Source organism: Lampetra fluviatilis, chromosome 12 (assembly GCF_964198595.1).
Source record: "Lampetra fluviatilis chromosome 12, kcLamFluv1.1, whole genome shotgun sequence".
Taxonomy (NCBI): Eukaryota; Metazoa; Chordata; class Hyperoartia; order Petromyzontiformes; family Petromyzontidae; genus Lampetra; species Lampetra fluviatilis.
This window is the reverse complement of record NC_136286.1, coordinates 15,270,279-15,287,532: the sequence shown is the minus strand read 5'-3', so window position 1 is coordinate 15,287,532 and position 17,254 is coordinate 15,270,279. Positions and strand designations below refer to the sequence as shown.

Sequence of the window (17,254 nt, the reverse complement as noted above, 5' to 3'; positions counted from 1 at the left end):
TGTTCAGAGGGAGTGATTAGTTGCTGCCCAGTTGCCCGGCAAGGACACTGCCACCCCCGGGGTCAATCCGAGGATGCCAGGCTGCTGCTGGGACGAGGCCTGCTCAATGTCAAGCGTGACGCGTGGAACAACCCAAGACGACACAATGGAGAGCACGCAAATACTTCCCTTACGAAATAAAAGATCATAATAATAGCATTAATCATTCCGAACGAGTACGGCATTATTTATTCAAATGATATGCCATTACGAGCGTACACTATTACAACACTATAAATATAATGCAGCATCCATAATCGTCTGTGACAGACACGTGTGTGATGTCATCGCGTTGCCTAGCGACCCCGCATTCCCCCCGCCCCCCGCTGCGAATGAAGAACGCGGCGTACTGGGGGGACACGCGGGGGCTGCTGCCCCCCCTGGGGGGTGAGGGAAGGGGGGGGCAGTAGCCCCCCCCTGCCCCCCACCCAGCCTGCGGCTTTTCTCACAGCGCGTTCGCTCTCTTGCCGTGCGCATTCTTCCTCCGGGGACGTCTGTGGGAAAAGAGCTTCATAGCTCATCGGATTTCTCCGACGTAAATAAATATTCTGAATCTGTAAAGCGGAGAGCGCGCAGTTCCTCCAGCGTCGTCGCAGCCGCTCTCCTCTAGCCCATGCACATCAATCGTGAGCACGAGTCGTGATGATGGCACGCCTCCGTGTGCCAGGACAGCAGTTATCGAGTTCAGTTTAAACAGGGAGTAGTGTACCGGTGATTCCGCGTGTCTCTATGTGTGTGTGGCCTCACCTCTCTCTCGTTCGCTCGATCTCGTGCGGAATTGGGAAAGCGACTGACAAAACATTGAACTCCAAACGTTCTTAGTTTGTTGTTCTCCCCCGGAAACCTCCGATTAGCACGGTTGGCTACGTACGGTGCGAAAGAAGTTCAACACACAAACATTCGTCAATTACTCTGCCTTAAAAGGATCAACCATCGTGGGCATTAAGTGTATCGAACGCGAATTTCAAAATAAAAACTATTATTACCTTGACCACAATGAAATAGTACGATCCAATACAACGAATGTAACATCGCCCTATAATAGTATGTTCACATGCGCAATGCCAGCTCTGTGCGCTGAGAGCACGCTGCTACATGCAGCCTCTGTATGCGCACTTTGCATCTCAGTTCAAGATTCACTTTAATCCGCAGTATCTGTAAGATGCCGATGTGCAGTTCGTGGTGTCACGGCAGGTGCTGATACAGGCTCCGCAGTGGTGTCCTGCAGCAGCAGCAACAGCTACTGCAGCAGCAGCAGCAGCACGGAGTGAGAGACTGCCAATCCGTGCTCCGCCTCCACGTGTCTCATCCGCCTTGAGCTGCAGAGCGCGCTGCGTGCGTCCCTGCTGATGATGCTGCTGCTGCTGCATTTCGCTTTTCTCTCGGCTCCCCACGAGCACGGTTCGCCGCTGCACCGAGCGTTCGGCACGGGACGCCCCTCCCCCAGCCCTGCCCCTGCTGCTACTGCTGCATCAGCATCAGCAGCAGCAAGTGCAGCAGCAGCAGCGGCGCTCCGATAAATGACCGCGTCACCGGAGCGTCGCCGATACCGCAGTGTGCGCTCGTGACGCCGCTCCCGCCGCGCGACGATTCGCTGCCGCGCCGTGAATGCCTCGTCCCGCTCCAAGCATGGTCTGCGACTCGCAGCTGATCGCAGACGAGGGGGACGATGAGAAGGGCGGCATGCGGCCAGCCGGGCCGTGGCAGCGGGCGGGCTCGGACGAGGCGCGGCACCGCGAGGCGCACATCAGGGAGTTCCGCGCCGGGGACGAGGCGACGGTGCGGCGGATCTTCAGCGAAGGCATCCAGGAGCGGATCCCCAACACGGCGCTGCGCGGACTGCGGGAGCAGCGCGGCATCCAGCTCGTGTACGCGACCATCACGAGTAAGGCGCGCGGGAGGCACGCACGCACGCACAGCCACACGGGTGCAGATTGAGAACGCGAGTGCGGACTGTTGGGGCGAGTGCCGTTAGCGAGTAGCACCTCGATGAAGACCGGCACGGCACACGAGGGGGTGGGTGGCCAGCACCACGCCCGACCGCTTTTGTCTCCCCCAGTGGTGACGTTTACTACACACCGTACCAGGTACTTATTTAGGGCCGAGTCGACCTAGGGGACGCCGAAGACTCGTTCAGATAATTGTTACTGGCGTTGGTAGCCGTGAGAGGGACTCTAACTTGGGTCGCCTGCTTCGTGGCGCTAACCACTGCGCGACCGCTCCCCATAATGCACATTTACTACAGAGAGATGCACAGTATTTGTACTTCCAGAAATGCATTCATTATACGATTCGTAAAACATGCACACATTCATGGTAGTCACGCGTGTATGTACAGATACGCTGAACGCAGAGCACCACTCACGCATTATACGAATCATGGTCTGCGTTATGCAATCCGCAGTCGTCTCTTATCCTGCTGCACAGACTTTGCGAACAAGTACTGTTTGTGATGAAGCCGGCACAGCATGTACGTACATACACACGTATACATACACACTACACACAGACCTCTATCCAATGAGTATATGTATTGATAGAAATACGTATTCATATCATTCGATGTCATTTAAATACACCACGTGCTTTTTTATGCGCAAGCCTCAGTACGCGGACACGACTCCAGAGAGACGCCTCGCCACCGATCTGAGCGCCCTGCCCGCTGCTGCCCGCTGCTGCCCGCGGCCAGGCGGCTGCTGCCCGACTAGCGCAGTGCAGCAGTGTGGCAGCAGACGCGGAATCGATGCCAGCCGGAGCCCAGGAGTGTGCCGCGCTTCGTCACGTACGATTCGTGAAATACGACCTGAGACACAGTCCTGGCTGATGGGAATTGTGGAGACGTGTGCACTATTCATGTTGGCACAGCTTCACCGGAAGGCGATGTACGCTCTGTAACCCCAGCGCCGCTGGTGGCTGGGACCACGACCTCGCTCCGACGCCGAGACTGCGCGAGTCGTCGCTTGGTGGGGCAGGGCGCTCACGGGGAGCAGTGTCGGCCACTGATAATACAAATAGTGACCTCCCTCGCTCAAATAGCCACCTCTAGAATCAGCCCTGCCGTGCCCAGAAACAGTGAAGCCTATTTTCACAGGAACTAATGTGGCATTGGCAATGACTCGGGATGTCTCGTGTGGAACATTTGTGGAGAGATATTTAACATCAAGCAGCAATCAGGCAAAGGTATTTCTTAGAATAATTTGTCTACGCGTAAATCACGTCGGTCTGTGTCGATGTGGGTGTGGTTCATTCTTCGTGTCTTGCACCGCTGTGCGATTTGAGTTAAAATTGCCTTTTCACGTTTGCTGTTGACAGTGAGGTGAACAGAATGAATGTCTGTGCGGGCCATGCACAGACGCTGAACAAATGTGGTCCATCCTCCACTCCTCTGCCCCATCCTCCACTCCTCTGCTCCATCCTCCACTCCCTCTGCTGCGGGTGGTGGTGCCGATGGCCGCCCGCCTTTGCCCCCCCCTCCACCTTGTAGCAACCCCCACGGCAAAACCCCTGGACCGTATACCGAACTCCTAGCCCGTATACCGAACTCCTAGCCCGTATACCGAACTCCTAGCCCGTATACCGAACTCCTAGCCCGTATACCGAACTCCTAGCACGTGTATCGAACTCCTAGCCCGTATATAGAACTCCTAGCCCGTATACCGAACCTTTCCATTCTTGGGAGGCATCCATCCCTCTTGAATGGAAAACAGCTTTTGTACGCCCGCTGCGTAAAGATGGTGCCGTGGAGGACCAGAATAACTCCCACCTCAACCCAATCCTCTCTGCTCTCATCAGATAGTTGAGATGATTTTTTTTTATTTCAAATCACCAACTTCATTTCGAGCAATGGCCGATTCCCTCCTCCAGCAATATGGCCTGGATGAGAATCCAGCACGACCTCTGTGGTGCTCGATACTAAGGGGACTCCGCAACGCCCCTGCTTGGCCCGATGCTGCTCCTCCTGTACGTTGACAATCCGGGTGGCTCAGCCTCACACTCTGACATTCATCTCCCTGCCGATGGCACAGCCCTGATGGTCTCTGGGAAGTCAGGGGGCGATTTACAACGTCGGCTGCCCCATGCCCTTGATCATCGACAACTGCAGCCTAATGCCTCGATGTGCGTCCTCAATGCCCAGGAGGCGAGAGTCGGGGGTTGTTCACCGGTGACTCCAAACCGAGTGTTGCGCTCCCTGCGCACTGCGTCTCTGCATTCGCATCCCTTTGAAGAGATCGATAACTTTACGTATCGAGATGTTATCTTGGACACAAACCCTGTCCTTCAAGGCCTACATTGATCATACAAGATTAAAAAAACCCACTAGTGGACTCCTCTACAGAAATAAACAGTGTCCCACCTCAGCTCCATATTAATATCGAATGCGATATCTACCACATCGCCTCCAGTCCCACTCGACAGCGCCTCGTTCGGCAACGCCACTCGGCACTGCGCTTTGCCCTTGGCGCCCCCTGTAGAGCCACGTCATCGTAGCCTCTGTGTCGCCTCCAAACGGTGTCCCCTGGAGACGTGAAGCGATCAACCACAGGGCTGCTGCCTTCACCCTCAGAATTTTAAAACAAATGCACCGAGTATCTGAAAGACCTCCAAACTCCACGAACTCCCAGCCGCAACCCCAGAAGTGGCCCCTCTCCGGTCTCACTCAGCACGCCGTCAGCCCTCGCCTCTCACGTCGGGCACGGAGCCCTCCCTGCACCCTTCCCGATCACCCCGATCCCAGAGGGCTCAGGGCGACGACTGGCCCTGCACCCAACACCGCCTGCTGCTCTTGCAGCCGTGACTGCCCGCGATCCCGTGGTGGTGGTTGCTGTTGTTTTATTCACTTGGTGGCTTCGCCTCTCGCTCACCTCCTCTCCCACCGTGCATCACCTCGTCCTTGTTTTTGGTGCAATTTGCATGTTTATATCGTTAATTTTAGTTATTAGTTTTAACGCATTGTTAATATATTTCTCTATTCTTTATGCATTGATTGTGCCTGTACCTCCGCGATGTTACCTGTTCCTCGGTACGGATTACTTTGATGTTGTTGTTCTTGTTCTGTGCTGCTGCACCACGCGGTTCTCCATGGAAAGCTAGCTGAGTAGCTGGCTACACGGGTCTTTCCATGTATGAAATACACATTTAAACAGGGGTAGAGTATTCGTCACCACGCATTGACCAGCGCGGTGCACTCTGGTCAAATAACCCCATGACACAAGCCGCGTGGCGCGGCTCTCATCCAACAGTGGGTCGACGTGAGCAGCGAGCCGCGTGCACATCGTGCGATGTCGAGAGACGCACGCAGTGAGCAGGGAGTGGCTTTTGCTGGGACACAAATGCAACTCTGAAGGTGGCAGTGTTCTAACAGCATGTGTGTTGTGTATCTTTTCTGCTAGGTCTCGATTATGTGTCTCCCTTCTCTCACCAGTTTTTTGCCTGGGCCTAACACACTCGTTGCTGATCACGTGCTGTGTGCCCCTGCTGCTGCTGGCCCTGCGCTATTACTACAGCCGCCAGGTGATCTTGCGCTATGCCAGCAACGCCCTCTGCAACGACTTGGCCGACATCCCGCACCACTACATCAAGACTCCAGGTACACTGCGTGCCCACAACCAACACGCGCGCTCAGAGCGATTCTTCTCACGGCAAACCAACAACATCACCACCCACGCATCACCCGCGCGTGGCTCTTTCGAGCGCCGTTATGTGAACTCCAAGACGGGGGTTGTTTTGAAAACTTTATATATAAATTGGAAGAGTATCAGCAGCAGCAAAATCTGTAGATGCGTACACAGTCATAGCTCCCTCTCCCCTCGCTGGCCTCTACAGCTCTAGATGTCTATAGCAGGGGGTGAGCCAAGTCAGCCAACTACCCAGGCACACCCCCGGTGTGATGCGCGCTAACCGCCAGCAACGAAGTGAGAATTGTGGCGATATCCCAGCCTGAGTGTACGCGCCCCGTTTGTTTACAATCAGCCAGAAAGTCTACTCGATGGCTTTGCACGAGGCCCACGCCTCCCACTTTCCCCGTAGTAGAAGAAGAAGCTGCTGCTGCTGCTGTGGCGATGCCAGACAGAGAGAGAGACAGACAGAGACAGAGAGAGAGACAGAGAGTGACAGAGAGAGAGTGCGCCCCAGCAGGCGATGCACACTGCACGCGACGCGTCGGGCAGAGCGCACGAGTTCTCCGCGGTGCCTTTGGCAGGCTGCTGCTTCTGGGTGGCGGTGCTGGGCGGCGACGTGGTGGGCATCGTGGGGGCCCGCGCCCACCCGGAGGACGCCACCGTGGAGCTGTGCCGCATGTCGGTGGACTCGCGCCACCGCGGCCGCGGCATCGCCAAGGCCCTGGGCCGCACGGTCATCGACTTCGCGCTGGCCAACGGAAGCACCGCGGTGGTGCTGAGCACGACCGCGGTGAAGATCGACGCCCACCGTCTCTACCAGTCGCTGGGCTTCAAACACATGGGCGTCACTGAAGGTTACGTGCTGCCCGGTATGGACTTCTCGCTTCCCCAGCGCCTGTTCTTCCAGCTGCGCTACCATCGCTACCGCCTTCAAATCCGCGAGGAGTGAGCTCGGCTGGGCGGTGTCTCCCTGCGGTGGCCACCCACAGCCACTGCGTGCACGGCGTTGCCCTGCAGCCTGCGCCTCGCCTGTGGCGGTGGCGGCGGCGCTGCTGCTGCTGCGCGCTTCCACGGGGTGGAGGAGTGTGGGCGGTGCGGCGACGGGAGGACTCTTGCATGCGACCCCCCGCAGGAGGGAAACGTGTCCTTAAAACAACGAATACCCAGACACAAATTTGACCTTTGCTTGCGCAGTTACTAAACGCTTGCTCCAAGATTATATCTGATTTGAATTTGAATGCGTACATGAAAAGGTAAAAAGCATGTTTATTGTACATACTTAAAGTAACTAAGCCAAATATAATATTCTTGATTATAACAAAACAAATATTTGGTTCGAGATGAATTTGAAAAGTTAATCTGTAATGCAAGGGGATGCTCGACTTGCCCGCGTAATTCATACCTAGGGAGCTCCACGTCAGGTCTTGACTGCCAATTGCAACGTCTGATTTAATAGCGAGGCATTGCTCGAACTCACGTCCCACAGCTGCTGCTGCTGTCGCCGTCGTTCCCAATCGACGTTGCACGAGCGGCCTGCACGGGGCCCACGCGGCCACGGCCGCCGCTGCGGCTCCCTGGCCCCGTCGGGGACGCTGAGCGGGGCGCGGGGGCCGCCGGTGGCCCCAAGCACGACACGCCCCACGGCGCGCGCGCGGGGCGGCAGGCCCCTGCCACCTTTACGGAGATTTAGCACGAAAGATCAAAATCGCCTGCGAGCAGCCCACTCCGAACCAAACGAATCACCCCCACGATGATGCAATAATGCCTGTTTGTACGTCACGGTGTGTGTGTCGAGTTGTTACGTTTTGTGTTTAAAGTGACTTCAGTTTGAAACGAGTACAGTACCCGGAAGGCCTTATGTAAGCAACGTGAGCGAGACAGACGAAGGGCTGGGGCGCAGTGCTGCGTGTGGACGCGTTGACGACGCAGAGGGCCCCGCACGCTGCCACCGCGTCCGGCGGGCACAGCACAAAGTCGCGTCGCGGCCGGATCACGATCCCGCGGTGTGGGTATCGGAACCTCCTCATGTGCCTCGACGATGCCTCCCTCTCCACGTGGTTCTTGGCTGCATACGCTCAACGAAGAGTAGCTCTGCTACCTTGAGCTCGACGGAAATCGCAGTTGTGATGTTGAATGTACCCGGCAATCGGCGTATAAGCAGGGCGCATTGACGAGCTTCGGGCACTTTCGTGAATGCGAATTTGTGAGTTGTCGCATGGAAGTCGGCTGGAGAAGAGCCGGCGGGCTTCTCTGTTCAAGTTGACCCGGGTTGACGTCTCCCCGTGTTGGTTTAGTTGCGCTAAAGCCTATTCAGTTATTTTGTTCCGTCTAAATGTAACAGTCGACGATGTAAGGGAGGCGGGCCGCCTCTCTTCGTGCGTGACGGAGCGAGGCGGCACGGCTGGGGGTCGTCTCCACTCGACGTGAGCGGTGCGCTGGCAGCACGGGGGGGGGGGGGGCACGGGCGGACTCCGCGGCGCGACCCGGAGGGGCGGAGCGGCCGCGGCCTCTGCCGCACGGCTGGACGCGGGGGCCCTTGGTCAGGAACTGCTCTTGAATTCGGGTTATCGTTTAGTTGAGTCGCGTTGCTTATAATGCAAGGGGGGGGGGGGGGGGACAAAATGTGTCAATACTTAATGTGTAAGCACATTCGTGAATGGAGTTGGCCAAACATCTCAGTGTAGGACCACAGAGCTTGGGCAATTGTTGGCAGTGTCGGTTCTGGCCGCCGTGCCGCCTTGCTGCCCCTGCAGTTTCCCCGGCGCCTCCCAGCAGAGCAACACAACACGACTGCGTGCGCTCTCGACGCTCTGCACAGACACGCGCTTTGAGATGCAACTTGCACGGACAACGCCGCTCAACACAAATTCCACTTTAGTATTATTATTATATCTCTCTGTGCGAAAAGGCTTAATTGTGACATAACTGGTGAAAGATTAAGAACAAAAATGACAAGACATGTTCAAAGAACAAATTGGCATGATCTCATCACGCGTGTGAACGAGGCCCCGCACTGCACCGCGCCGCCTGCACAGAGAGAGCTCCTTCTGTACGAGCGCAACGCTCTGAGCTTCCGAATAAAAATATAAAATTAATTACCTCAAAATGCATTTTTAAATGCACGTTAAGTAAAGTTAGGTTGAAGACAACACTGTGAATGGTAAAGTTATGAATAAGTAGACTTTGGCATTAACTCTATTAGTCGTGTAACACTATAGTGACAGAATAGAGAGTAGTGGCGCTGTGGTTAGCACCCCTGGCTACGAACCCGCCCACCCGAGTTCGGTTCCCACTCACGAACAATAACAGTGATGAATACATGAACCGGTCCTGGGCCTCTCCTGGGTCTACTCAACCTTAATTTAGTACCAGGTGCCATGTGCAAGCATCAGCACCGGTGAGACAAAGGCGTCGTGCTGGCCACCCACCCCCTCGTGCGCCTTGCCGGCCTTCATAGGCGCTGCTCGCTCAGCACTTGCCCCAGCAGCCGGTGAAGGTGGCAGGGGGAGACATTGTCTCGTGGCAGCGCACATCTGGTACATTTCGTTGACTTGTTTCTTTTTCGTGTAGAACGTGCAAAGCTCCAGCTTCGTGTACAGCTGTGCGTGTTGACTGTGGACGTGGGTCCTGCAATACGGCGCGTGTGGGGCAATCAGCGGGGACGTTAACGATGGAGCACGCTTCACTGCAGTCACAATTAAGACTAGCACAGAGACCCAAAGAAACCCATGGTCCCACATAGAAACCCATAGACCCACATGGAGATCCATCCTATACAATTACCGTAGTAATAATTAGACTCCTGTAGAAGCCTATATACCTACAAAGACTCGCATAGACAACGATACCCATAGAGACCCATCGACCCACACAGATAACCGTAGACCCACATAGAGACCCACACCCACTCACCACAGCGCGAGGTGAGTGATGGCTTTGCACTTCACAGCAGACGCAATTCTGCGACTCCTCGATTGCCATCTTGCAGGCCACGTGGCCGTCCCTAACGCGGCTCGCCGCAGCCCCGGGTCCCTGCGACGCGGAGAAGCCACGCGGCACCTCTGTTGGATCCTCAGTCGGTGTCTCGTTCGGGACGTCGCAGGCTGAGCACCACGTGAACATCACCGCCGGCTTGTCGGTGCCTTCTCCTGTTGCCCAAGCGTCGAGGAATGGGTCCAGGAGGGTTTAATAGACACGGGCGGCTGGTAGTAGCGATTTGATGCCTTGCTGTACCTGTGAGTTATCTCATTGTATTATCATCCCCTCATTGTATTGTGGAGTACGGCAGCGAATCGTCTCATGTTCCATGGTCGGGGTGCTCGAGACTTCATTCTTGCAATGAGCCACTGTGAGTGGCGGCCTGTGCCGTGTGCCTGAGGCCATACACGAGGCATTGGGGAGACGCTTTGAGGAAACGTTCTAAACGTCTCAGAACAAATGTATTCTCGTAGAAAGCCATATAATTAGCTTTCCTGATATAATTACACTATTTTAAAACGTTTGAAAATACCCTTGTATAACGTATTCTCAACTCAGACACCACTCCGCAGTATTCACATCTCAATTATATCAACTTTACAACTTCGCGATAGTGGAGGAGCACATTTGTTGGCAGGCCAATTGGAGAGTAGGCGAATGTCTGTATCTGTACAACACCATCACAGACGTCACAAACCACCACTGTGACGTCACACACGATCATTGTGATGTCACACGATAATTGTGATGTCACACACGATCATTGTTATGTAACACACGATCATTGTGCCGTCACACACGATCATTGTGATGTCACACACGATCATTGTGATGTCACACACGATCATTGTGACGTCACACACGATCATTGTAACGTCACACACGATCATTGTGATGTCACACACGATCATTGTGATGTCACACACGATCATTGTGACGTCACACACGATCATTGTGACGTCACACACGATCATTGTGTCACTGGCAGAAGGAACCCCGAGTGTGAGGGGAGGTGTCCTGAAATGTAACCTCAACATTTACAACAAACGAAGTGGTTTTCCACGTTATCCGCATTGAAATAATTAGTGAAACCAATTATGAACTGTATTGAATGAAGTCGTATTTTTTAGTAAAACCGTAGACTTAACAGAACCGTTAAGGTACTGCCTGGCGCATGGAGCTAATGATCGATAATAAATGTTGCTATGCAAGTATTGCCAAAAGCGTTTGTTAAGACGCCCCGACCAAAGCATGCCACTTGCGAATGCATTACCCTCGGTGAGTGTTTTGCACTGCGCTGACATCCAACCACGTGACACCGTCAGTGACGTTACGGCATGCGCCACAAATGCATCCCTATAACGCCAACACGACTGTTGCATGCACTGACGTTAAGCGACAGCAGTGGAGAAGCGATGTAAGCCCTAGTTGCACTGCTGCTATCAATGTTGATATTGTGCAACGATATGACGCGCGTATGTAACGTCGGTGAACTTTAACGAGACTGGAGGCCATGCCGTAGCACAAGTGTAAAACAAAGAAGGAAAATATCACCGTTTGCATTTACTACTGAAGTGCTCGCCGCTCCAACTAATCTGTCTGCGACCATCGGAGTGTTTTATAACTTCGTTATTGCGATACATCCCTTCTCAATACGGCTTCAAATGACCACTCTCACACACACATCGTGCACTAAGTTGTAAGTTTATAGTGGCCAACTTCAATGTAGCCTTCTGAGTGCATGTTGGCCAGAAGTGAATATCAAGTGAACGCGTTTCAATCCCCAAGGGAGGGGTGCAAGACATTCACTCCTTGCTCACTCGAATGAGGGCGGATATACATTGCACTGAGTAATACTGAATAACACTGTGCGTCTCCGGGTCGTTCCGGGCATTGTCCGGCAAGCTGTGCGACGTTTCACACTACGTGCTGGGAGCTCCATTTCGTGAAGTTGCTGAAAAAGCTGCCAGCGCGTGGAGTGAAACGTTGGACATTGTGCCGAACAATGCTCTGGTATCGGAGTAGACAGCAGACGAGAGGAGTGGCATTGTCCCGCCATCTTCTTTGAGAATGTCGAGTGACGCCTTGGACAGATTCTTGGTGACATCGGCAATGAGTCCAACAAGGGCTTGTGAGCTGCAACCAAGCACGATGCGAGCCCAAGCCGCGTGGACGGGGCCGGGCGGTAGAACCAGCAGCAGCTAAAGCAGCAGGAGCAGTTGCAGCTAAAGCAGCAGCAGCTAAAGCAGCAGTTGCAGCAGCAGCTGCATCGGCAGCAGCTTCTGCAGCTGCTGCAGGTGCTGCGGCCGCCAAGGCGCCACGAGTCGGTCGGAGACGTCTTCAACATTGAGACGCAAATCACGCGGCCGCTAAATTGCGGCATCTCTGAGATTGTCGTCACTTCTGAAAGAATGTGATTATATATATACACACATATATACGTAGGGATTCACAATCAATCTTTTGATTTGTAATTGTTTTTCTTGGGGTGAGGTCGACGTGTAAAAATGTGTCGTGAACCCTCCTCCACCTGACACAACCGATGAACACAAGTGTCACGTGAGACACTGCGATTCCTTGGCATACACGGTGGGTGCACGTTGTTACACGAGCCACACAAACGTCGCGTTCAGTTCCCAATGGTGGTCGCCAGTGTCCTCGTACGGCGGGGGCAATGCTTTTGGATTTGATGAACAAGTGGTGAGGCTCATGGCATAACAATGATACGACAGTGTGTCTCTGCAACACAAAGTGTGTCTCTGCAACACAAATGTTTTGCAAAGAACGAGAACATCTCCCACTGAAATATATCTTTTAAACCTCTCGTGGCGTGTCTCACCGACAAGTCTCGCGTCACACGGCAGAGGTCACGCGTCGCCCGCTCTCGCGGTGGGGGGGGGGTCTGCTGCCGAACTAGAATTAAATTATGCAACAACAACAAAGGAGATTGGCATCCAAAACTGAGCGTTTAAACCGCAGAGTACTCGAAGGCGGAGCGAAACGACGTCCAGGGAGGTGAATGCGTCGATTGGTCTCCCTCGGTGTTGGTCGCTGTCACCAGCGCGCTGCAAACACGGCCCGGCACAGTCCGCAGCTCACCGCGTGTCCCGTCAACAGTGACTCGCGTGTGTCACCATGGCGCGTTGCCCCCTGACACAGACCCATATACAAGTTCCCTTTGGCACGATGACATTTGTAGCGTTGACAACGACTTTAAACGAGCTAATCGAACCTAAGAATATAATCGAGACATCTGTTGATGAACTGGACGGGCAGTGGTGGAAGGCACATGTGTCGTTCCCGTGTGCGAGGCTCACCGAATGGACACAAACCAAACCATGGGACACGTGGTCTGCTATTTGTTTGTCCACTCAGCTGTGCGTGTCGCCAGCTCACGTGCACGTCATGAGTTGCTATGAAGCTTGGCATGCGGATATTGTCACTGACACGCAGTGCCTTTTAACAACTTGCAGACATTTGGAGCTGTCAGACTCCCCGCTGCTGCGCGGGTGACGTCGTGACGCCTCTGAGTGACAATTTGTGCCGACGTCACAGTCACGTGCTCAGTCACGTGATCACAGTCCCCATCACGTGATCACAGTCCCCGTCACAGTCACGTGATCACAGCCACGTGCGCGTTGCCTTCCTCTGGAGGCGTCCGTTTTGGAGCTTGTTTGGCGTTTTAATATATAATTTTGTTCTTTAATATTTACACGTAAAACATGCCGGATAAACACAATTGGGACATAAATTATCGCCAATTACGATAGAATCTTGATCTGAAGCTTTCGTGACTGCAGGAATCCATACTCTTTGGTTATTTCGGTAAAGTCACGTAGGTAGAAAATAAAATAATCGATCACGACGTTTCGGACGCAACACAAACGACCGTCATCAGGTGAGACAATCACAGCAGGGAAACTGCTTCAGCTTCAGCAGCTTCCCTGCTGCGATTGTCTCCCCTGATGACGTTGAAATGGTTGCCCTTGCTATGAGCTGGTGGTCGCTATGAGTTGGCAGGATCGGGATTTCTCCGAATGAATTTTGCTGACAAGAGCAACCCAGCAAGTGACAGGATGGCGCCCACAGGGAGCATTCCCCTCGTTGTGCGTGACAGCCCGCTCGCCGCTCGCGTCTACGAGGGCCGCGGAGCAACATCATTGCCCGCTTCATTGTTGACCGCCGCCGCCGCTGCTGCTGCTGCTGCTGCAGAGAGAACCGGGGGCGAAGAGGCATTGGTTGCGTTGTGCATGCACGTGGTCTACCGTGGACTCATGGCTCCCGTATAAGGGGACGGTTGAAACGTTCCATCAACCTGGCTCCGAAGAGTCTCGTCCACGATGTTGTCTGGCCACGCTCCAAGTCAGAGGCAAAGTGACGACACAGATTGCGAATCGGACACGGCGCCGTCACACGAGGAATCGACCTCGACGATATCCAAAGCTCAAAGCACCTCCTTGACCTTCGTAGGTCTCGGTGTGAGTTGCCGGGACTCGCGTGATCTGCACTTTCATTCCTCTCCACCCCTTGCCCCCTCCCCGGCCTGACAATAGGGTCTGCCAATAGGGTTTGCTCCGGTAAAAGCGTCGTGCAGTTAGAATCGGCCTCTTGCGAGGCGTTCTGTGGCCATTGGACTGCACCGCGGTGGTGGTAGTGGTGGTGGCGGTGGTTATAGTAGTGGTGGTGGTGGCGACGGTGGTAGCGGTGTTCATGAGGACGCTTGCCGGCGATCGGCGCATGCGGTTACACGCGTTCGTGTGCACCGCACGAAAATGCGTGGGCAGTGCGATTATTTAAAACAAAATGTTTTCCAGATGAGCTTCACTTGCGACGTGCAGCCACATTGAGATGAAGGTGCCTCCTAAACTGGGGTTAAACAGTGCAACGTCCCTGCACACACACCTCTGTTGCACTTTCCAAATGCTGGACAACATCCCGTGTTAAATACTGCGAGTTAGTTGCTTCTGACTTGCAACACAGACACACACTGATGGTCCATTAAACTCAACGAGGTCCATGTATGCGTTCGACAGCTTACACGTCCCAAATGAATTACACACAGAATAGTCGTAAATATAGTAGAATACACGACTCTCATAACCAGTCTGGATTTAGTAATGATAAATTAATGTCATGAGATGGAGTGAGAGGGATTGTGGCGTCCATGAGGAATGGCGACAGTGGCGAGGCTATTCATCCAGCAGTGGATAGACCGTGGCCGATGAATGTAAAGAAGCACGGGGAAGGAACCGTGCCAGGCGGCGGTGTGGTGCAGCAGTTGTGCCGATGTGCCAGCTCCAGTCTGGAGGCAATGGGCACGCCTGTTTTGAGGGGCGGATGCATCGCTGGTCGAGCGGCATCGATGGATCACCGATTCGAGGGATGGGATTTGAGCGTCATTGCGCTGTGGACGTGTACGCGTCGGCGCTGAGAATCACGGGTTTTTATTTGTTGCTAAAATCAAAACAAATGCAGATTTTGACTCGAAATAGGTCAACGTTTTATTTTGTATACCATGGAATACTTACGGGAGCGATATGTTTGGATGGTGTTTGGATCGTGTGATTGGATGTGTTTGGTTCGTACTCCGTGGTACACATGCGGACATGCCGTGGCTCGCGCCGGGGTCTTCTCCAGAGTGAGACGACCACCACCACCGGGTGCTGAACGCGGCGTGCGCGTTGGCGTGGCACGGTGCGCGGTGCCTTGTGGCTTTGTGCAAAACAGTTTCCCTGTGAAGCCTCTCACGTGCGCCACGAACCGTGTCCGATGCGTAGGCGCACAGTGCCTGTTGCCTGCGCGCCGTGTGTGCGTGTGTACACGTGTGTGCGTGTACACGTGTGTGTACACGTGTGTGCGTGTGTACACGTGTGTGTGTGTACACATGCAGTGTCCATCGAGAAGCGCGGCGTGCGGAGCTGCAGAGTTGTGTGTACACGTGTGTGCGTGTGTGACGAGTGTGGGCCCCGCAATGTGCGACTGGGCCCTGTGTCGGCTTCTATTCGACGTTGCGTGCCAGGTCCCCGCACTGCCCGACCTCTGTCTAGCGCGTCGTGTGCTGCTCGTGGAGAACATTTATTTTTCAAAAAAGTATAAAGGCAGCTGCTATATTCCTTAAAAAAGCACTATGAATATTCGTTGTTCTAGATATCGAGTTGTCAAAACAATGTTTAACATTACACAGAAATGAGTAAATTATTATATTTTGTACATATGTATATAATTTAATTAGCAGCAGATTGCTTTGTACAACGCTGTATATGCACTTCCAATGGCCCTGCATGCTGCCTGGCTAAACCTGACCGTGAGTGAGGGTGTCCGCAGAGTCACAGGGCACCGGTAGACGAGACAGCGCTTGACGTGGAGACCAGCAGGGGCCCACATCACCAGCTCTGAGATCCATTCACGTGGATCTCAACGGGCGACGCCGTCCACCCACAAACCTTCACCAACAATGGACCTGTAATATACCGTACTGTGGACATGACGCACATAAAGTACTCACACCATCAATCGCTAGAAGTTCATTGTCGTCTACTTTGCCGATTTGTCCACCCGTGTGTGTCGCCATGCACGGCTTGCCCACCACCGCTGGGCCTACCAGGCCACGGCGAGGATGCGAGTGCTGTATACGTGGCACTGGGACGACTCCCACGGAGAGGCGGGGGTGGTGGCGACGGCGGCTGCTGCGTGAAGCGTGCGGCGAACCGTCTTCTCTCGCTGAGTCGTTCGCCACGAGAAGTGGTGGCGGCAAGGTCAGAGGGGCAATGTCAGAGGGGCAAGGTCAGAGGACAAGGTCAGAGGGGCAAGGTCAGAGGGCAAGGTGAGAGGGGCAAGGTGAGAGAGGGCGTCACGGGTAGATGGGCTCGTCGAATGTGTTGAGAAACTGGGTGACCTGACATCCTGGCCCTCCTAAAGTCTCACGCACCCAGAACATCAGAGTGGCCATTGGCGAGAGGGGGCCATGGCACCACCAGCTCGATACGGCAGGGAGCCACAGACAAAGGCAGCCAGCAGCTGGCACCAACAATCGCCCAAAATCTGTGGTCTGTTCGTGGCGGGGAATTCTGGTCACGTGGCTTAGCCTCGGCCACCCCCAGTGGAAGCTGTCGCTGTGCATTATCTGCCAGTCAGGGGGGGGGGGGGGTCACACTTGCGACTGTATTTATTATAACTCTGTTTTTTATTGGGAAGTTTAGACCAGGACGCCGGCACGCAGTGGGCTTTTCTTGGGGTAGGCGCCGCGTGGGCAATAATCACCAGCGAAACCGCCACTGCGCCGGTCATCTTGACGACACATTCGGGAACTGCATCGCTGTGTCCAGGCATGCCGCGGCTGTCTTTTGCTGAAGCAACGTGGACTCACGCCCATCTATGTGCCGACGCGAGTTACTGGAGGCCGTTGTAAACGAAGCAGTCCTTCTCCGCCCCCCTTGGCAGTGCACAACCTCCACAGTGGCCACCGCCAGCCACTCTCCCCACCGCGCCCCCGGGGTCGTTCGGTCCAGTCCGGTAGCACGATCGGTCTCCCCAGGTCGTGACTATTGCCGCCACCCTCTTCGCTACGCAGGACGGCTCTACTGCCGGATGTCTGTCCAACACGCGAATGCGCACTGCAC

The 17,254-nt window shown here is 54.4% G+C and overlaps 1 protein-coding gene across 1 annotated transcript; it reads left to right on the top strand.

Annotated features, from left to right (window-relative positions):
* The first annotated feature begins 1,372 nt into the window (after positions 1–1,372).
* Positions 1,373–16,148, top strand: NAT8L (N-acetyltransferase 8 like). The gene is made up of 3 exons (XM_078861769.1): positions 1,373–1,924; positions 5,462–5,626; positions 6,239–16,148. The coding sequence occupies exons 1-3, from the start codon at positions 1,648–1,650 to the stop codon at positions 6,604–6,606; spliced, it is 810 nt and encodes a 269-aa protein (XP_078717895.1). The 5' UTR covers positions 1,373–1,647; the 3' UTR covers positions 6,607–16,148.
* The last annotated feature ends 1,106 nt before the right edge of the window (positions 16,149–17,254 follow it).

Coding starts and splice junctions, on each gene's coding strand:
- NAT8L (XM_078861769.1), top strand. CDS start 1,648: ATGCCTCGTCCCGCTCCAAGCATGGTCTGCGACTCGCAGCTGATCGCA. Junction 1,925..5,461: donor CGTGTACGCGACCATCACGA/GTAAGGCGCGCG, acceptor TTCTCTCACCAG/TTTTTTGCCTGGGCCTAACA. Junction 5,627..6,238: donor CCACTACATCAAGACTCCAG/GTACACTGCGTG, acceptor TGCCTTTGGCAG/GCTGCTGCTTCTGGGTGGCG.